A 22,540-nucleotide genomic window follows, 5' to 3' on the forward strand; every position below is an offset into this window, starting at 1 on the left:
CTACACAGTACAGTTTCTATAGCTCAGCAACAGAGAAAATAAAGAAGCAACTGTTCGATCTAATATATTGAACACCTGGTATTAGTCTTCCGGTCTATGGCGACAATTGACTCAATCTTTAAAAGCTACAATTGACTCAATCTTTAAAAGCAACGGAGCAAATGGCAGTGCGACGGGTTGTGACCCTCCCCCCCGGAGTCTTGGTAAAAGGCTCCTAGCCAGGGGGCTTTTGAGGGGCGACCTCTTTGATGGCGCAATGCCGGAGAATGGAGGCGCTCCTCCACCCTGAAGGTCCTGCCGCTGAGTGACCGCATGGTACGAGTGCTGCTGATTGGGACAAGCGTTGGAGATCGGGTGCGAACAAATGATGCCGAGCGAGCCCAGTTGGCCAACAACGAAATGTGAGTCAGGTTGAAGCGAACATGAAGATTTAAAATGAAAGCTGCCCCCCTTAAAGAGCAACGGAAAGTGAGTGGGGGAGGGGCTCCTCCCAAATGCATAAACAAAAACACGGAATAAAGAGGGGGGAGCAGAAAATAAACGTTTGAATCTTAAGAGACTTACCAGAGCGCAGACAAGCATTTGGGCGAATATCAGAGACTTTAGCAACTTTTTGAAAACTAAACAAATCCAAAAAGATGGCGGGGAAAGCAAAACTAGTGGGTAGTCCTCGAACGGAAGAGACCACTGAGCTTTCAAAAATGTTGGCAGATACCTTGCGCCCTCTGCTGGATGAAATGACTAATATCAAGCAACAACTGTCAATAATTGGTCAGAGTTTGGCTTCACAGCAGCTACAATTGACTCAATCTTTAAAAGCAACGGAGCAAATGGGGGAGAAGGTGAAGGAAATGGATTACTTTAAGCAGTTAAATGAATAGTTAAAAGATAATTAACCTAGCATAATCGATTATGTTCATTTTTTTAAAGCTTTTTAAAGTAACATTGAGATAAGCTGATGTATTGATCTCCTAATCTTGGGTTTTTAGTTATTAGTGGGTCTTTTTTCTTTCTCCTTAGAAGTAATTCCCTTTCCCATATTTTCAGTTATAGTTTGTAGTTTGTAAAAAAATCAATTAAAAATTCCCCTTAGGGGGATTTAAAAAAAAGAGAACACCTGGTATTAGATGGCATACTTTCTTGCAGCATAAGAATCCAAGCTGTAGCATAAAAGATTTCTATACATTGAAGTCCATCATAATGTAGCATATCAAAGCATACTAGCATGGTATGAGCATAAAGTTAGCATTCCTTCTCCCTCGTATTATAGCTTTTTGCCCTCTGACACCAGGTGGTCCTTTGGATTCAATCAGGAATGTCTCTTGATGGAACTTTCCAGAGGATTTTAACATCTGCTAATCCCTCCCTTCCCATCTGATTATATAGCTGAGCACAGGTTTTCATGATTAACCAGTTACCTTATTCCTGAGCCCAGCCTTGAAAGAGATAAGGATGGTAGCTGCAGGAAGGCTCAAATCACAAACTCCTGCAAGCTGCACTAGGTCCTATAATAATTACATTAACCTTTGAAGGGAGTTAGGGTGCTTTTGCCTCACATCCAGAACCTAAAAAGGTAAATCAAACAGAATAGAGGGCCAACAATAAAAACTTGATGTATAGTATAAAAAATACATGTATCTTTGCTTAAGGGACAATTTTACTGAGGACTCTTTGACTAAACAATCATTGGAAGGTACTTTCTGGACCAGAAATTATTATTAGTGAAACATCATTTGGCATGTGATTGCATCTTTGGAGGCTTCATTTATTCTTTTATTCTGTGCCTAGTGGTTTCACTTTGGAACAATTTTTTTCTGGTCCATCTTGTATCCATATTGTATGGTTGTATTGTATTATGATATAAGCCAATATGCTCCTCGTTGTGTTTGACCTCTGAAGAAGGCCTATACAGGCCGAAACACATCAGGTCAAGTCCATTGGCCCTTGTGTGTTAGATTTTGGTATTTTTACATGAGGTGTGATTGGGCCCTTATATGTTTTTTAATTCTTTGTTAATAAATACATGTATCTTTTTATACTATATACATCAGGTTTTTATTGTTGGCCCTCTATTCTGTTTGACTTACCTTCTTAGGTTCTGGATCCCAGGTTTCAGGGTTAAATCTCCCCCTTTTTTTGTCCCCGACGTTTGCCTCACAGCCATTCTCTTTCCTTCCTGACTTCTTCACTTTGAGAAAGGAAACAAATAATATACCACAACAAGGAAGGATGGCAAGCACAGGGTTTTAAGTGGAAAGGTAATCTTTTCCATTGTCACGCAGTCACTGTAAGAGTAGGAAAATGGATGCAGACAGGGTTTTTTTGTAATGCCAATGACTGGCACTATTTCCCCCTCAATAGGAATCAATGGGGAGAAGTGTGGGTACACTGAAAGGCACCCATGTTGGGGGGCTGAAAAATCAACCCCCTTTGTCCATTCTGCTTGAAACTTAGGTGGTCTTTAGATCTTTACATCAGAGAGACTAACTACATTCTGTGCGAATTTGGGGCCTCAGACCTTCAAATTGGTTACCCATTGAAAATAATGGACTCAAAAATCTAGAACCTGAAAAACACACGGATTTGAATCCCAAACTGATAACGCTCTGTCTGAAACAGAGCAAATCATGGTAAAACTGTCCTCACCAAATCCTGAATCTGAAATGTTCTGGATGTTAAAAAATTAATGCTTCTCTTTGTTAAAAGTTCTCTTCAAGTTTGACTCTAGCTCTGCAGAAGAAAGGGTAGTTAGAACCACTTTCTGTGCTAAATTCTCTGCTTTTAAGGAGTTTGGTTTTTATGGTTTTTCAACAGCAGCATGCCTCATTCCACCACTGCTATGTTGACCCAGCCTCATACAGAGGACTCCTACATTTCTACAACCTTGATATAATCATTATGGACAAATTGTGTTGTGTTTTTAAAATAAAACTGTTTTTAATTATAGTGTCATGGTAATTATGAAATTATCCCAATATTAAAGGGACTGTCAACTTTCCAAGAACATGGGGCAGGTGTTATGTTGGGGAACAGTGTTCAAAAGATCCATAAGTGGCATGTCAAAATGCCACAGGTGACTCCCGAGCTACTGAGAGCACCAGCAATGCAAATAAGCAAAACAAACATTCTCAACATCACAAAGTAGAAGAGGAAAACAACAACAACAACCCCTCATACCAAATATGAAAGTGGCATATCTGTACAACCCTATTTAACCAATTTATATATGTACCTTGTGCCATTTAAATGCAGGCTTATGCTTATGTGTATAGTGCTACCTTGATTTTCTTTAGCCAGGCTACAGTGTGACCGAATTTGGAAGCAGCTTAGCTAGCATGTTGTGAGCTCCAATATAAAGTTGACTTTTCAACAGTAACTTTTCTAGCAAAGACAAGCTTGACTTCATACAATTTGCAGCAGCTAGACAAGTAGAAATGAACGGAAGATTCAGCACTCTCACTCTTCTCACTCTTCTTATCTTTTGCAGGCTGTGCTGGGTAAGAAACAATATTGTGTTCTGCCAAATAATGGCTCGAGAGAATTTGCTATCAAGTTGTGCAACAAGGGCTTCTGGGACAAAATTTGTTCCAAAGTTCTTTTCATGGCTGGTGGAATTGGTCAAAATAATGTTAATATGGTATGTATACTTTGTATTAAACTCATTCCATATAGTTTGTTACAGAAGTTTACAAGGTGTACAGTGAATTTTGCTTGATTTCCTCCCTCTCTAGAGTCGAATGGATGTCTATGCAGCACATTTACCAGGCTGTACCTCTTCGAAAAATATGATACACTGGTCACAGGTAAGACATTTTGGAATTTTAATAATCACTGATTAGCAAATTTAGGGTGAAAAGTGACTGTTCGTTATGTGGTAATGAGTCTATTTGATACTTCTTTTCATGGGCAAATTTTGAAATGAGTGAATGCTTTCACATCTTATTTAAATTCTTGATATTCACACTATTCATGCCTTTCCAGAATGATCTCCCCTTCTCTTTTCTACTACTTTTTATTGGAGCCCAATTGCTAAAGATTGATCTGTATGGAGGGAACACCCAAATTTTGAATGAACCATACGAGAAAGATATTCTTTTATAAGAAAAATCAATAAAAACACTTAACGTATATTGAAATGTATTTCTCACACTTTTTAAAGCATCAAAGCAAAACAAGGTCATGCAATTTCTTATTCTTTCTTCCCTTTTTAGGTAATTCAAAGTGACACATTAAAACCATTTGACTATGGTTCTAAAAATGTAGAAAAATATAATCAGGTAAGGAATATGTTACATAGGGGATTTTTTTTGCAGATGCATAAGGATGAAGATAAGCATTTTAAAAAAATAATTTGCAATGTGAAGCCATAGGTTAAAGTTTAATCCAGATTTAGTTTTGCACACATTGTGCACCTATTAGCGAAGAAGTTCCCTTCTGAAAATGCAGCACATTCCAGTTTTATAAGCACAGAAACATTGGAAATGAACAAATGCATTCGTAGTAGTGTGGCAAAAGTTTTTATTCTAGCATAAACTTCCATTGAATAGTTCCTTTTAGTTGAGGTTTGATATAATTTCCAAAGGAATGGGATCACTCAGCCATAATATGTATTAACCAGCTACACAATACATAATATGTATTAACTAGCAAGCTGGTGTTATTATCAAAATTGTTTTATGAATGGTCTGGGGCCAACAGAAGTTAATTACATTTGAATTTTATAAAATTGCTTCCACCTAATTTCATGGAGTTTAGACTCTGCTGTCTGAAGCTACATTCTTCCTTTCATTATCATATATAAAAAGTTTGTACTAGGATTGTTTAAAATGCCAAAAGTTTCCTGTTAATTCTGTAGGAGAAAATATGCAACTAGGAGTGTGCACAGGGGAAAAAAATATCAGCAAATGTCGATATCCCCAAATCTCAGTATTGGTATTATACTGAGATTTGGGAAATACTTGGCATTGCTGTAAATATTTGGCAGGCCACTAGAGCTGTGTCAGTTTCACTCTGCCTCCACTTCCAAGTTAGTGAAACTGACCCACTCTCCTTCCCCTTCACTTCCCCAGCCAGCCTGCTATGGTCACCCACCTGGGGAAGTGAAAAAAGATCAGGGAGGCATCTTAAATGCCTCCCCTTCTCTTTCCAAGCCGTCCTTTGTGGCAGGCTGGCTGGGGAAGCAAAGACAGATTGGGAAGGCATTTTAAGATGCCCCCCCAATCTGTTTCCCCTTCCCTCCCTGATTCAGGGATGAGATCCGAATAAAAGCAGAATAAAATTGGCTTTTATTCGGGAGCACCTTATCTGAATCTGATTCAGCTGAATACATACCTGAAAAATACCAATAAGGTATTTTCTGGGTATTTATTCCATTCAGCTTTGCTGAATGCACACCCCTATATGCAACTAGCTGCTACTACTTTCCCCTGTCAGTCATTTTAGTATAACAGAAAAGGAATGAGGAGTTGAGCAATGAGAGGATGTAGAAAAACAGATCTACTTAGGAGTGAGGAAGGGGATGTACAGAGCTACTTAGGTTTGCTGGCTGCTCAAGTAAACAATGTCTGTTAATTGGGTAGAGATCTATGGATTAATGGCAGAGCTCTTAGAGTAAATAAAAAGGGCATTCTGTTCAAAGGCATTCTATTATTCACATAATTTGTACAACTAAGAAAGTGGTGGCTGACCACTATAAAAGGACAACAGTGGTATGGCAAGAAATAGATAGATGTAAAAGTAGAATCATAAAGGGAAGATTAATTAAAAGATGGAAGCATTAACATGTGACAAATGCTGTGGAAAATAAACGAAGTGGAAAAACAAGGGTACTACCATGGCATGGGGAGATCATTTACTTGCATGGAGGTAAAGTAGCAAGAGGCACAAGAGGAAAGGGTTGCCAGATCAAAGATCTAGGAAAGTCCTTTAAAACATATAAATAACATATAGCACCATGGAAGCAACAGATGGAACAAGAGAGGAGAGGCCAAGAAAACCGTAATGGCTTAGAATAGGAAAATATTAGGCAACAATTAAATATTGACTTTTGTTTTAATTGCAGTTTGTGATCCTTACCATTTCTCCCCTTTTTTCCTCAGACTATCCCTCCTTCATACAAGGTAAAAGATATGAAAGTACCAACGGTTGTATGGAGCGGAGGAAAAGACATAATGGCGTCTCCAAAAGATACTGAAGTTTTACTCTCCATTCTTGGGAATGTGATATATTACAGACAAATTCCTGATTGGATGCATTATGATTTTGTATTTGGCCTTAATGCACGTCAGCAAGTGTATGACGAACTTGTTAAAATGATCAAGCATTTTGCTTAAAATATTGGTTGTTCTCTTTAAAAAAAATCAGTTTTGGAAGATTTGCAATGAGATTGGCTTTCCAGAATTTTCTTTTGCTATTAACAGAATGACAGATGGGCAGTGTTAACTGCCCCTCAGTGAGAGGAGAGGGTTGACTGTTAACTCAATCACCATGGCTAGTAGACATTGATAGACTTATCCTCTATGAATCTATCTAATCCCCTTTTAAAGTTGCCTATTCCCATGCCCATTGCTACATCCTCTGGCAGTGAATCCCACATTTGAATCACTCTCTGCGTAAAGTAGTATTTCCTTTTGTCCAACCTGAACCTACTACCCATCAGCTTCATTGGATGCCCTTTAGTATTTTGGGAAAGGGAGAAAAGTTTGCCTTGTCAACTCCACTCCAAGCATAATTTTATAAACCTCTATCATGCCCCCCCTTAGTAGTCTCTTTTCTAAACTGAAAGGTCCCAGGTTCTTCAGCCTTTCCTCATAGGGAAGGCGCTCCAACCCCCTCATCATCTTGGTTGCCCTCCTCTGTACTTTTTCCAGCTCAGTGATGTCCTTTTGTATATACAGTGACCCAAACTGTACACAGTATTCCAAATGAGGGTGCACCATAGATCTCTACAAGGGCATTACAATATCAACCATTTTATTCTCAATCCCTTTTCTAACAATCCAATATGGGGTTTGCCTTTTTCACTGTTGCAGCACACTGGAGTGGCACTTTCATTGAGCTATCCACTATGATCCCAAGATCTTTTCCCCTCTCATATTCAGCAAGTTCAGACCCCATTAACCTATACTTGAAGTTGGGTTTTTTTTGTCCCAATATGCATCACCTTACACTTACCAAGACTGAACTTTATTTGCCACCATGTTGCCCACTCACCCAGTTGCCCGCTCTTCACATTCACCCTTGGTTTTCACAAGGGGTCATTTCATAGAAGAAGAGGTGCAGGAGCTCATTAGCATAACTTATTTGCATATGCCACACCCCCTGACATCACCGGAAGTGTGTCAGAAGGAAACACCCACCGCTCAGGCTCCACCCCAAAAATCTCCAGGTATTTCCCAACTCAGAGCTGGCGAGCCTACTTGGAGAAAAAGCTGGGATCCGCTGGGCTTTGCAGCGTGATCCTAAGCTGAGTGGCCACACCAGTTCTCCCAGGTTAGAGTCCATGCTCCTAGCCACTACACCAAACTGGCTGTCTTTGTAAGTGTTTTGAGTCTGAGTTACCAACAATAATAGCTCCTGAAGTATGGGCAATTTTGAGAATCAGTGTGCATAAGTTTGAACAAAGTCATTTGAACACTATAATTTGTCATAATTAAAAGGGCAGATGTAAAAACACATGGAATTCTAAGTGGGCTTTCAGTACAACTCAAAACATCAATGGGCTTGGAAGGATATTACTTTGCTGAGGATTTCAGTGTTTGCCTCCGATTAGCACAGTACCTAAACAGTCAATATATATGCAGCCTCTCCTCTTCAAATGAGCCCAGATTCTGTCAGAACTACTCAGCTCCAGAAAGCATGAGCTCAGAATCCAACAAAGTATTAGGACTCAGCCATTAGGCATAAGACTATCCATAAAGTGAGCCACATTTTTTATGTCACACTAGACAGACCCTCTCCAATAAGCAGATAGCACACATCACACTACCCCCCATAGCATACAACTTTATGACATTTATTGAGAAATACAGAAGGGAAAGTTTCATAGTTTCAAAAACAAAGGAGGAAAAGTTTGCACAAGAGTAAAAACAGTACTTCTTTTGAGAATACAAAAGAAGAAAAGCACTCAAGACACCACCTTGCAAAGAGGCATTCCCTCCCACGTAATAAAAGAAGGAAGGCTTCTTCTAAGATGCCATCCTTGGTGGTTTTTGTAAGAGTTTGCATTAAACTGATCATTTTAAAAAAACTGCCCACTCAGGACCAACCTTTTAAAGTTCATTAAAAACTTTCAGTTAACCCAACCAAACGTCAGGTTGCAGCCCCAGAAGCAAGCCAGACCTTTACACTGACTTCAAGTAACTAAAAAATGTATGGAAGGAGAAAACTTTTATCATCCCCTATTGAAGAACCTTACAAGAAGAATTTACTCTAGCAAAAGTAGATATTATCAGACTGCCAATCTCACTTAAAGTAAAGTAATTCATTCACTGCTGAGCTACCAACCTGGCCCACGTTAAGCAAACCCCCATAGCTTTCAGCTACCACTTCTCAGATGGGTTTCGGTGGCAATTTTTTAAGGGTTTTTCAGGCAATATATTCAAATAACATAGCTAAGATTAGGGTTAATGGATCTTGCTCTTCCACATTTACCCTTATGAGGGGAGCGACACAGGGCTGCCCTTTGCCTCCACTGATATTTGCTATTGCAATAGAGCCATTAGCAGAACGGCTTCGTCAGACGGAGAGATTTACTGGAATAAACATTAATGGGCTAGAACATAAAATGAATTTGTATGCTGATGACCTTACATTATATGTTTCTAACCCATCCAGCTCAATACTCTCTATTCTCCTTACGTTACAAGAGTTTGGTGTAATCTCGGGCCTACAAATCAATTATAACAAATCAGAAGTATACCCTATCAACATTAAGAAAGAGACGGTAAAATTGCTCCAACAACTTTGCCCTTTTAACTGGGTGCAGGGATCCTGGAGACATCTAGGTGTAAGGATGCCGATTAACCTAAAAGACCTATTTAAGATCAATTACAATGCTCTGTATCTAAAAATTAAAACTGACCTCAAGAACTGGGACTCGCTTAAGCTGACCTTACCGGACAGGTTACATCTGATTAAAAGTTTTGTATTTCCAAAATATCTCTTCCTCTTCAGAGTGCTACCGATTTTCATTACTAAAAAAGATCTACAATCCTGGCAAAAATCCTTAACAAGCTTTCTTTGGGAAGGAAAAAAATCTAGAATAAACTGTAATATCCTACATAGACCCGCAAAATTAGGAGGACTAGATCTCCCTTTATTGCATGCTTATCATCAAGCTGCAATTGTTTCCCAATTGATCCAAATGCAACACGAGGATGATCAGCAGCATTGGAGAAAAATCGCAGTGGTATACACTGCTCCATATAATCTTCAAGAAATTGTCTGGATTAAGCCTACCTTCAGACCAAGATTAGTTAAGGAAAATGTTTTACTGGCAACTGCAATTACAACATGGGATAAGATCAAACACCTCTGCCCTCAAGGGATCTCGCAAATGTCCTCATTTACGGGACAAGTATGGTTTCAACCAGGTCTACTTCCTCATGCTTTTGATGATTGGAAAGCAGCAGGATTTCGATGTCTTCATGACTTAATGGACAAAGGTACATTTCAGGACAAGCAATTTTTTGAGCAGAAATTGGGGAAACAGATCCATTGGTTTGAATATTTACAGTTAAAAAACCTCATTGATCACCTTGTGGTAATGGGTATATTTAGCAGAGAGCTAACAAACCTGGAAAAAATCATTAAACAATATCCTAATTCTCCGAAGGGCACGGTGTCTAAAATGTACCATACGATAATCTTGGGGGAGAATAATCTGAAATTCAACTTTCAACGCCGATGGGAAGAAGAGCTATCGGTACAATGGGACGAAGAAGACTGGGATACTGTATGGTCCTCCCCGGTCAATATCTTCAACATTTTCAATGTTCGACTTCAATTTTTTAAAATTTATTCTCGTTGGTACATAACTCCACATCAATTACATAAAATAAACAGGAACAATGACCCACAATGTTGGAAAGGCTGTGGGCAGGTCGGCACTTACCTACACTGTTTGGTGGGAGTGCCCGAAAATCAGCAAATTTTGGGAGGAGATTAGAAAGCAGATTCACGATATAACTTCGCACAATCTTAACTTCAAATCTGAGATTCTTTTATTAAACCACTGGGATACCGAAATAGAAGCCAAAAATAAGGAAATAATCTCATTACTACTGGCTTCAGCTCATCTAACAATAGCGTCATGTTGGAAAGCTTCTTGGCAGCCAACACTAAATGTTTGGTTTGAAAAAGTTTGTGATGGCTAAAATCATTTAATCATTTAACTCCAAATTTGAGTCAATTTGGTTTCCTATATTCTCATATCTCACCATGCATGATATTCTACCAATGAATTTACATTATCACAAATGGCTTACACTATGACACATTATTATAATAGTTTGTTGAGTCAGTAGACTAATATCTTTATGTATTATAGAAGGTCTTTATGTTGAAGTGTTATGATGTGCAGTACTTGTTGATTCTACTTATGGATATTGTTACGCTGTACTATAATACTGATGTATCTTGTTGGAAAAATAAATAAATAAAAGTTAAAAAAAGAGAGATTAAGCAAGGCCTTTGATTAATTCACTCTGTACAGCATTCAATTCACTCTGTACAGCATTCAGGCAGGTGGGCTGCTTCAAGCCATGAATGACCCTGGGAAACTGCCATTTCCAAGGTCTCTTGTTCTATGTCAAAATAGATATTTTCTCCAGGCCAGTGTCAACAATGCCAAAAGATCTTTGGGAATAAACAAATACAGGGGTTCCTGTATGCAACAGTGCCATGTTATCTTTGCCTATGTGAATAAGCTTATTTTCTGTCTGGTAAGATTTCTTGAACACCAGAGACAACAGAGTCGCCCAGCTCTCAGTTAAACTGCCTTTAACATTTTTAAGCTGGTTTCCAAAGTGTATTGTGGGCAATATTATTTTGGGACATGTTTGCATTACAAAATAATGTATCTCCCAAATCACAGATGAACAAATTAAAAAGTGGAATCCCTTCTTTAAATGTGGAAGTCTGTGTCTATCTTAGATCAGAATAAAGAATCACAGAGAAGAATCTTGATGCTGTAAGTTGGGTACAGAGGATGTAGAATGACTTTTCTCAGATTACTGAATGTTTTGTTTCTCTCTTTTCCATGACACAGGCCAACTGTGTTATTGGTGATTGGTTTATTTTCTGACAGTAGGATCTTGCTTTCAAATCTTCCTAGCAATTCCTTGGCACTTACTTTACCAGATGCTGGCTATGATGTATGGATATGAGACAACAGAGGGATGACTTGGTCCAGAAGACACCTTTCTATTAACCAAGAATTTTGGGATTTCAGGTTGGTTCAGGAAAATAGTTCAGAGTATGGATAGCTGGGATGTGCCTGAAATACAGCTGTATTACCTTCTGAGTTGTCTTACTTTCTGGTAGAGGTGCTTCAATCCTGTTAAAGTTTTTGAAGGATGGGGAACAGAGTATTGTAGCTGAAGAAATGAGTGAGTAATGCTCCACTAAGTGAGTGAGTAATGCTCCACTAAGAATTTGAATTTCTGCAGCTTGGGGTCTGAAGCTGCATAGTTCTATAACTTTTAACTTGTAGCCCTGTCTGTATCATTGCACTGCTTCATTCTCCCCCCATTCATTTTGTTATCCAATCACTGTTAAAAAATGCTTAGTACTGAGAAAAAAATTCTTGTGATCTTCCAACTTGCAGAGATTTTTAAATTTCCTTGGCCCAAACGTTTAGTGTTAGCACACACAACTGGCTTTGTGGTTTCAGTGCATAGCTTAGTGACTTTCCTTTCCACCAGTAGGTGGAGAACATGGTTTTACTTTGGAAGGTTTCAGTCCATAAACATGTTTGAATTGTGATTTGTTAAGTAATGAAGTTTAGTGTCGTCTTGGAGACTGGTTGAAGTCCAAATTTTTGTATAAGTCTTTAAAAGAAACAGTCAATATGTTTGATAAAGTACTGTTCTTCATCACAGTGACCCTCAAAGTGGAAACTGGGGGTGACATGATATCTGCCAGTCTTTTCTGGAACCAGCCTGTTACATAACTCTTGTAAATAAAATACTAATGAATTTTGGTATAGTGGTTAGGAGCACGGACCCTAACCTGGGAGAACTGGGTTTGATCCCCCACTCCTCCACATGCAGCTGCTGGTGTGACCTTGGTTCAGTTATAAATTCTCTCAGAGCTGTTCTCTCAGGAGCAGTTCTCGAAAGTGCTGTCTTAGCCCCACCTACCTCACAGGGTGTCTGTTGTGGGGAGGGGAAGGGAAAGGAGATTGTAAGCCACTTTGAGACTCCTGCAGGTAGTTAAGAGCAGAGTATAAATCCAACCTCTTCTAGAAAAAACCAGAAAGCTCTGGACTGGTCCCTACCAGCTTTTCCATACTTTTAACTATATCTTCTTGTAGTAGAACATCATAATTTAATCTCCATCTTCCTCTTCTAACTTTATTTCTCTGCCAAGTTACTTCTAATGGATTGTGGTCTGCAAATGTTTTTTGATGAATCTTTACATTCTCTAAATTTATAACTACGTTTTTTGACATCCAGCACATATCAATTCTTGAATATGTTTGATGTCTATTGGAAAAGAAGGTATAGTGTCTAGTATTCGAATGTTTAAACCTCCAAGCATCTTCCAATTGTAGCATTTCCATATACTCAAATACATTTTTGGGAAGTTTACTCGCTTTATATTTTTTTTGAGCTATCCTTTTTTGGGTCATTATCTCTCCTTCTTGAAAGTCCAATATTGCCTCCCAAACGTTTTATTTTCAAAATAATATATTTTCCTTCAGAGTCTTTTAATTCTCCTATAACATTTATTCATAAGTTGCTTATATAAACCACAACTCCTCTTTTTTATGTGTCTGCTGAAGCCACATAGGTTTTGCTCAACTTCTTATTGTTTAAAATATATTTACTTTTTTCTTTATATGGGTTTCTTGAATACATATTATATCAACAGTTCCCTCTAAGCCGCACTAGGTGGTGCTTGTGCACAGCATTTCAAAGGGCTGCTCAGAGTATTTTAGTTTTAACTTACAACATTTCCCCTTTTCATAGGAAACAATGAAGGATGGGGGCACCTCCTCCTGGGGCCCATAGAATTGGACCCCCGGTCCAATATTTTTGAAACTTGGGGGGGAGGCACCAGCAGCTATGTTTCAAATTTGGTGCCTCTACCTCAAAAAACAGCCCCCCAGAGACCCCAGATAAATTCTCCATTATAGCTTATGAGGCCCATTGACTATAATGGTCTTCATAGGCTATAATGGAGCCAGACTCACCGATTTTGGGTTGGGTTTTTTTGCACACCCCTATTATGCTTTTCAGTATGATTTGTAAGCTGCCTTGAGTCACAGGGAAAAGTGGGATAGAAATATTTGAATAAATAAGTAGTTTGGGCAGATTGATAACATTTAAGTAACTTCCTGTTTGTTAGGTTAGGCAGAGTTATGACAGTGATTGTTCCACCTCTGTTATGTAATGCTGGTTGTCATATGTCACTAAAAAACCCCAAAGTAGACTTCAAGAATTTTTCTCCCCTAAGTGCTGGTATGTTTTCTAAGGGTCAGTGCAGGGTGACAGTCCAAGCCCAGGTCTACCAATACAACGGACTGGAGTGGGTAACCTGTTCTCTGGAGGCCAGGTCTACCAATATAGTGGAAAGGGGTGGGCAGATCTGTTTTCGAGAGTCCAGGTCTACCAATATAGTAGAAAGGGGCAGGGACGCCTGATCTCCAGAGGCCTGGTCTACCCTGTAGAGGACAATATATTGTGTAATGAAATTTGACTTGATTCTGTTTAAATTATTCTTAAAATATAGTTTACATATAGTTTAAAAGAATTCATTCTGAGATTTTTACAAGGTTATAAAATAATGTATGCAATAGTCAAATGCAGACTCGTTTACAAGTTTAATGCTACCAGCTTGTTTTGCTAACACTGTGGAGCTTAGAGAGAACATTGATTCTATCTGCATTTTATTTATGCAGTAAATTAAATATTTTTGTTTCTTTGAAAGGAGATTTTAAACCATTAACATTTATTGCTGAAAAACTTCATTTTATCCATATTAATGTAATCCTGCAACTTAATCAAGCTCCCACACAGTGTTCTCAAAGGACAATTGTAATAACATTATTACAGTTGTTCTTTGAGAAGACTGTGTGGGAGCTTGAGAATTATTCATTTGTTCACATGAAAATCAGTTACAGGCAAATTTCCCCAATCTTGATTTGGATAGGGCCCAGCAATGAAAAGAGAAACGGAAAAACAGCTGAGCAGTAAAGGAGAACATTCAAAGGGGCTGTGTGTTCTTTTAAAATTTCAGTTTGAACATGAATTTGCCTGCCCCAGTCCATGATAGTTCACCCTACACTCTTACCTGAGGCCTGTTGGTGGTGCATTTTATTTCTTCCTGTCCTTTCCTCTTTCTTGACAGCTATGGCTGTTTTCCTGCCCTTCCATCTCTGGGAGCAGACTCACTCTTGCTCAATGTCCTCCCCTCCTTCACACCCTATTTACAAGATACAGTGAACACTTATAGAATCTGAGCACAGGGTAGGTACTCTTGATTTTTTTACCTGTAATGTGGAATTCTCATGATACATTCAACACATGTACTGCTGAATGTATGATTTAAACCCCATGTTTATCCTGATATTGGTCCCCAATTTCATTTGTGACATAAATATTAATTGGCTCTTTCTTACAAGCAAGATGTATGCATTTACATGCAGGACAAACCATTGGCAGTCAAACCCCTCTTCCCGCAGAGGGGCAGTTTAGTGCTTAGAAAGAGAATGACATGAACACTCTTCATATAAATGTCACCTCAAAAATCCTAAAATGTAAGACACTGTCTGGCCCAAAATGAAACAAAATGGATGCAAGCCAGAGACAAGCCTGGGAAAATATTTTATGAAAGTGACTCAGAAGCAGCTAACAATCTTCTCCCCACCCTAGGGAGATGCATAATTTAGGAACAATAGGTCTCCCTGCCAGCTATGCTGCCATGAGTGTGGAGATGTTTTCTAATTGCTTTGCATTCCTTCCCATGTGTGTAATTGCTTCAGAGCTGCAACGCTTATCTTTGATGTTGCACTGGTGGAGATTGTGGTGTCTATTGTCTGTGAGAGCTTCTCCGTTCCCAGCTTTGCAACCGTTAGAGAGTCCTGCAGTGTCCCGCATGTGGAAGCCCACCTAATTGGTTATTGCTAGGGGGTGCACATACGAATGCCCTATATCCTATTATGCGCACAGGTAGCCCGCCATTCCTAACAGTGTTCCTGTTATTGCATCTATGGCTTTTCGATAAAAGTAAAACCTTCCTGAAAGTGTGTACTTCGTTGTTTAGCTGTGGGTCCTGACACTCCCAAGAAACTACTGACTAATCTCATCATTGAGCAGCCTCACTCCCCCATTACCCAATTACCCTTAATTTAGCAACACTTAACACTATTTGCAACATCTGATAGCCTTTCCCATCAGATACTTAGTGGGTCATCAAGAATAATTCACATCTATAGTCCATCTTAGGTAAACCCATCAAGCTTCTCCCAAATCATTGGTAACCTTAGAAAAACCAATCGAGGTATTGTTTGGGGGGGCATACATGTCAGCATAGCTTCAGGGAGCATTTTCCCTATAATTGTAGCACTCTGCACCATAGCAGTGTGTATGTGTGTTCTCAATGCCATACCTCATACCCCCGCTTGTGTGTGGGCCTTCTCCTTTCTCTGTCAAATGCTGGTCATTTCTCTGCTGCCTCTATGGACCTTGCTGTTCAAGACTGGTAATTGTATAGCCTTCCCCAAAATCACTTTCTCCCCTCTCCTCCCTGATTTCCTCTTAGGGAGCTTGTGTGTTTTCTGTGTGTGTTTATATGTGTGTTTTGCCACTTTTATTTCTATTTTAATAAAAACCCTCTCCAGTTGACCATCTGGCTGGTTTATTTTGAGAGTTCTCTAAGGAAAAGATCCCCATATACATAGGTGGAGAATCCCAGTAATGCCCTCTCACTTTATTTCCTTTAAAGCTAATTTCCCCCAATTAAATAGGAGCCTGCTTCTTTGGGTAACAACACATGCATTCCCTGTTATCGATGAACAGGACTATTGTTGTGTTGTGGGTGGAAGGGCCATCAGGACTAGTACATTTTTAACGTAAACTAATTTTCCCAGCCTTCTTTGCCCTGATAGCTCTAATGTTACAGCAATCTTGGCATCAGAGAGGCAGGGAGGAGAGAGATAGATAGAATGAAGTAGCCATGGTCACTGTGGAGGAAGTGGACATCCAAGAGAGAGAAAGCAAGAGAGTATGTACACTATGGCAATGGCAGCAGTTATCTAAGGAATAGCTAGGGGTGCAGGGTGTCAGGACTATAATTCCTCAGAATATCTATCTGCCCAGAAGCATACTGATTGATTTATTAAATCAGAGGCAATACAGATCACTTGGAACATGGTAGTGATATACCAGCTGGGAGGATATAAAGCCCCATTTCTCTTACTGCAATAGAGGGTCTGAAGACTTGCTAATTAAGCTGCTGTGTATCACAGGGGCATGATAGAAAAGTTCTTATTTTAATTGGCTCAATATCTGTGCTAAAAAAGGCCCATTGATGCCAGTATCCTTTGTATGTCTGACTCAAACCTATGGCAGTGAAGGCTTCATCTTGCTTGACTTATCAAAAATGTGAAAATAAGAAAGCAGTGAAGGCTTCATCTTGCTTGACTTATCTAGAATTAAATTTCAATCTAGAATTAAATTTCAATAAGAGAATCAACCTTTGCCAATCCATCCTGTTATGCTGGTCAGATTGGTACTGGGAAAAAAAGATCATTTTAATACCATGTCATAATTTAAGAAAGAAAAGGTGTATTGCTTTTTAAGAATTCTTGGAAATGTTGTTGTCATATCATGAAGACTCAATCAGGTTACATTTCCATTTGAAATTTGTATTTGGATCTGACATCTACCTATTGTTTTCCATGTGGAGAAAATGAAGATTTCCTTGAACAGATTTTGTCACCATGAAATTATATCAAAATATCAGACAACCTAGTCCACCCTCTCTTCTAAAGACTTCCCAGTTTTAGGTGAATTGGACAAAGGGTCTGATTTCACAGTGCCTTTGATAAGTTGCCCCCAGGCATCCTCAATGCAGAGGGGAAGAAGGCATGAAAATGGCCACTGATTCATGGAAACATTTTTTTAAACCAAATTTAGTAACTAAGTAAAAATAATCCTTCCCAGAATATCTGTCTAGTGAGACACCCACCAATCCACCCTGCCAATCAGGTTGCAGATAAATATGAACATATTTTAATTGAGGCAAACTTATGTTGCATTGCAATTGGTTTGTTGGGAGGGGAGGGAACTGTGCAGTCTCTCTTTGCAGAGTAACCGAAGACCAGGAAAGGGAGCCTACCTATCCATACCTAAGCAATGAACAATGTGACATTATTTATTTATTTATATTCTAATTTATAACCTGCCCTACCCAACCAAAGCAGGCTCAGGGTGGCTCACACATTACCAAGCAGGCGTGCTCTGTTAAATTCCCAACTATTAGTTCACAATGTTGAGAGATTGAGGAATCATTCTGGGAAGTTGTCTTGGATATAGCCTACCCAGTTTGATGCAAGGTAAGTCAGATGAATTTTATTGTCAGCAATATCCAAATGCACATCTGTAGTCCCTCCCATCCTGAACCCTTGCCCTTCCCTTACATTTCCAGGAACTTTCCAACCCCAAGCTGGCAACTCTAGCACTAAGAGATTTGGCTCTAAGCCCTTAGAGTTGCCATCATCAGCCTTAGAGTTGTCATCATCATCATCAGCAGCATCAATGCACACATTTTGAATGTCACCATATGAGTTGTTCTGTTTTTACCTGTGGTCCCACCCAAGGTCCCATCCACATCAAACATTCCTTCTATGGTTATACTGACAACTCACTGACCAAGCTTCTCTGTTTCTTCTTTATTAGTAACACGTTGGAGACATAGGCCCACAGTTTATATCACCTGTGTGCTTGGTTGTCCTTCAGCTTCTTTTGCCCACCTGGTTGCCTCAGAGTATCTCCTCTGGCACACCCCTACTATCTGATAGCAGGGTAGCCCCTGCCTGCAGCAGCTCTCCTCCTCTTCCTCTTGGTGTCCCCTCTTCTCCACCACCTTTCTGCCTCCTCCTTCTCTATCTCTGAAGCCTCCCACTTCAGAGGTCAGTCCAGCTCCTATCATGTCATGCTTTCAAAGAGTAAGCCCTCACCATGGCACCTGCAGCCACACCTCCCAAGCAAGGCATGGCACTCCAGGATAGGGGTGTGCATTTGGCTTGGCCAAGCGGGAAAAAAACCCCATATAATGCCTATACACAGCATTATTCGGGCTCCCTAGAAGCTGAATCAGATTCTCTGATCTGATTCAGCATCCCCAATACATACCTCCCCAGTTGACTGGCAGGCCAGCTGGGGAAGTGAAGAGGAGGGAGAGCAGGTCAGTTTCACTCCCCTCCACTTTGAAGCTTTGCCTCCTCCCTGATCCAGCCTTCCCCAGCCTGTGGCAGGCAGGCTGGATAGGCTAAGGGAGACATCTTTAAATGCCTCCCTGATTCCTCCAGCCTTTCCCAGCCTGCTTGCTGTGGCAGGCAGGCTGGGGAGGGTGCAGGGAGCTAATTTAAAGATGCCTCCCCAATGTTGTCTCCCTTCCCTAGGTGACCTGTGGCTGCAGGCCACCTGGAGAAGGGAGAAAAACTTTAAACCCCCTCAGTCTCTAGAGTCACGCCACAGAGGTGGCATGCTCCCTTCATTGAAGGGAAGGCAATTTGCCTTTCCTTCTATGATGGGAGCCTGCCGCTGGGTGCAGGAATGTGGGGATTATTATATTCTATGGGGATGGTCCCCATAGGGTATAATTGAGCTGAATAAATTTGACAATACTGATAGTTCCCAAACCCTAGTATCATACCGATATTGGGATTCGGGAATATTGGCAAATACCGATATATTTTGAATTTGGTATATCTGAACCAAAAAAATACCGAATTTTTTTCCGTGCATCCCTGGGCAGCTGTGTGCCTTCCTGCCACTCCTGCAAAGCCCAGAAGTTGTATCCCTGCTCCCAGGGGTCGTTTCGTAGAAAAAGAGCTAGCGGAACTCATTAGCATAACTCATTAGCATATGCCACACCCCCTGACATCACCGGAAGTGTGTCATAAGGCCACACACCCTGCCCCCAACGGTCCCGGCCGCCGGTGGCCTTGCAGCTCCACTGCCGAGCCCCATGAGGGGCCTGGTGGTGGACCTGCAAGGCCAGCGGGAGTGCGAGGAAGCCCCGCGAAGGCCCTCCCTGGCCCCAGGCAGGCAGGGGTGGGGAGAGGCAGGGAGGAAGCAACTTACTCTCCCTCTTCTCCTGCCTCCTCCTGGCTGAATGAGGGCCGGAAGCGGGGCGGCCGGAAGCAGGGGGCGTGGCTTCGTCATGTGCCCCGCCCCCCGTACCTCACCCGGGGGAACTGCGATCCCCTGTGATCCCCCCGAAATGACCTCTGCCTGCTCCCACTGGAAAGCTGGTCAGCAGGATGGAACTGGGTATTCACCATACTTCCATAGCCACCTCCTTGATCCTCCTCTAGCCTGCTTCTTAGAGGTATACACCCCCCTGGTAAGTGCATGCTTCCCCTCTCAATAACAGCAAGATGCGAGTAGATAAATTGGGTACCTGCCTTAGATGGCAGGGGGCACCCTTCCCCTTCTGGGGGGCTGGAGGAGCGTTGGCGGTGAGGCGAAGCAGAGGACAACGACGGCACCGGCAGCGAGCGGCAAGATGGCGACCAGGTGTAACATTGCAGCAGTCCAGACGTCGGTGGCAAAGGGCGGAGCCAGGAGACGCAAGGAAAGCATGAGGTGCAGGCGTTGGCGGAGCCACGATGGACAGAGCCGAAGCCGCGCCGATGCGCACCGGGCGCCGAATGGAACTGCCGATCGTAGCCGACCCTGAGGACAGCAAGAGGAGAAGGAGGAAGAACTGAAGGGAGCTGAGCCGGTAATGGGCCAAGGTGCCAAGCTAAGATCAAGAAGAACAACAGCTCCATCTACAGGGTGCCGGTAGGGCAGTCCCCATCCCAATTAAGATGTGGCCATAGTTAGGGATAACAGAGTAACTGTAAGCCGCTCAGAGACCCCCCTAGGGGGTTCGAGCGGGGTAGAAGCCGAAAGTAATAAATAAATTATGGGTCAGCTTGCGCCAGGGTGCCACAGTACCTCTCACAGAGTCTGATTTGCTTGTATATAGTTATTTTTCTCTATTGTGTGTCTGTGTTGCATTGCTCTATTATTTGCAGTACACTTTTAATCACAACTTCTGCCTGCTCTTCTGACTGTCTTCCTGGTTTGCCAAATGTCTCCTGGCTGCCTTGCAAGACAGTATTTTCATTGCCTCTTTGTCCTACCTATCTCCAGTTTAGAAGGAAGAATACTGGGGGTGAACCCCTTTGCAGTTCCCTCAAAATTTAATTCCACTTGGAATTACAGTCTCGAAGAGTGTAATTTCACTTGGGAGGGAAATAAAGAGGTTATTCTTAGAAATGTATTTTGTATGCATATATCTGTAAAACAAAGATGGTTTCTTATATCTGCATGGAATTTATTTATTTATTTAGATTTGTACCCCACCATCCCCGCCATAGCAGGCTTACGGCGGCCAGATCCTTCAGAGGAGAGGGATAGTCTACATATTGTAAAAGAAAATGATATATTCAGGAAAATGAATCCCAGTAAAACCAATGGAGATTCAAATGAATGAAAATCAGACACAATGGAAGTAATAATGACAACTAAAAATGGGGTTAATATTGAATAAAATGATATGAACTTGAAACAATTTTTGTACCCCTTTAGGATTTATGAGATGTTCATTTCCTCTTATGAAAATACATGATGCAGAATCAAGATCAGTTGCTTTTCTCTGATCAGTAAACTATAAGTATTTCTACAAACACAAACATGGAGACAGTATAGAGAGGAAACTGGGAAAATGGTGGCAGGACCTGCCTTAGTATTATGTACATTTCCTTGAAGGTCCTACATGTGTAGATGTGTTGATGGATAGGTACCTATCTACACAACTGGGAACCCTGTAAAAACAGGGGTTCTGAGCATGCATTGTGGGATCTCTACACATTTTCAAGGCGGCATGTTATGCTTGGATCAGTGCTTACCACTACAGTATACTCATACACTCATTCAGCATTGACAGATACGTTTTATTAAGGTGAATGTGTCTACGAAGTGAAACTTAGTGGCAGGAAGAGCTATTTTAGCTCTTACTCTTCTGCTATAGTCCCTCATTCCACTATAAATGTAGAGGATGCTTTGGACATAGGGTTGCCAAATTCTATGTGGGACCTGGAGTTCTGTCAAAAAGAGACCAGTTCATCCAGAAAAAATGGCACCTTCACAGGGCAGGCTATATTGTATACCAGAGATTCTAGGTGTCCAATCCAAGAAGCAATTGATATAGTACAGCTTTTATGACTACTAGGTTGAACTCTATACCATCTCAAGTAATGAATGGTCCCTATAAGAAGGTGCCCTAGTCAGAGAGGCTGTGCTAATGTGCTTCTGGGAAAACGGAGATTATGGAACATTTTAAAATTGGAATGTCCCTTTTTCTCAAATGTGAGAAATGTGTGGATTATTTCATCCCTAGGTGGGATAGTAGGCGCATTGGTGGGAGAAAAAATGGGGAGACCTTTGGCCAGGGTAGATTTGGAGGTTGCTTTTCCTGTTGATATATATTTTTTTGCACATTATAGCAAGTAGAAAATGATTTTAAAATGTTTTCTCAGCCTGGTTTATGAGGATTCTAATGTGGCACTACTCAAAACCTATAGGCTAAATGAGTAGTATCATTCAAGTAAGTATGATGTGATCGATTCTAGGTGAAATTACTCTCCAAATTTCCTCCTCCACAGGCACTGCTCCTAAACCCTCAGGAATTTTCCAGGTTGGAATTCGCAAACCTTTGCCTGCCCGCCCCTCGACTGAAACACAATAGAATTTATGGGTTAAACTGGGAATTTTATTTATGCATCCAAGGGATGATGGAGGGAGTTAATGACATGGCATTTGTTGCTGCCTATCAGCTGTTAGAAAGAGAAGAAGTGATTGGATTTATACCCCACCCTTCACTACTTGAAGGAGTCTCAGAGTGGTTTGCAATCCCTTTTCCTTCCTTCCCCACAACAGACACCCTGTGAGGTAGGTGGGGTTGAGAGAGCTCTTTCGAGGACTGCTCTTTACAGAACAGCTCTGGAAGAACGTATGACTGACCCAAGGTCACTGCAGCAGTTCTATGCTGGAGGAGTGGGTAATCATACCTGGTTCTCCCAGATTAGAGTCTGTGC

The 22,540-nt window shown here is 40.9% G+C and overlaps 1 protein-coding gene across 2 annotated transcripts in view; it reads left to right on the top strand.

The window, feature by feature from the left end:
• LOC107121647 (lipase member M-like) overlaps positions 1-6,477 on the top strand; it is a 30,724-nt gene extending 24,247 nt beyond the window's left edge. For both annotated transcript variants that reach the window (XM_015424610.1, XM_015424609.1), the window contains exons 7-10: positions 3,488-3,637; positions 3,732-3,803; positions 4,212-4,277; positions 6,099-6,477. In XM_015424610.1, the coding sequence (XP_015280096.1) occupies positions 3,488-3,637; positions 3,732-3,803; positions 4,212-4,277; positions 6,099-6,332 (522 nt within the window). In that variant the 3' untranslated portion in view covers positions 6,333-6,477. The remainder of the gene's footprint in view (positions 1-3,487; positions 3,638-3,731; positions 3,804-4,211; positions 4,278-6,098) is intronic.
• The last annotated feature ends 16,063 nt before the right edge of the window (positions 6,478-22,540 follow it).

Source organism: Gekko japonicus, unplaced genomic scaffold, assembly GCF_001447785.1.
Source record: "Gekko japonicus isolate JY-2015 unplaced genomic scaffold, Gekko_japonicus_V1.1 scaffold422, whole genome shotgun sequence".
NCBI lineage: Eukaryota > Metazoa > Chordata > Lepidosauria > Squamata > Gekkonidae > Gekko > Gekko japonicus.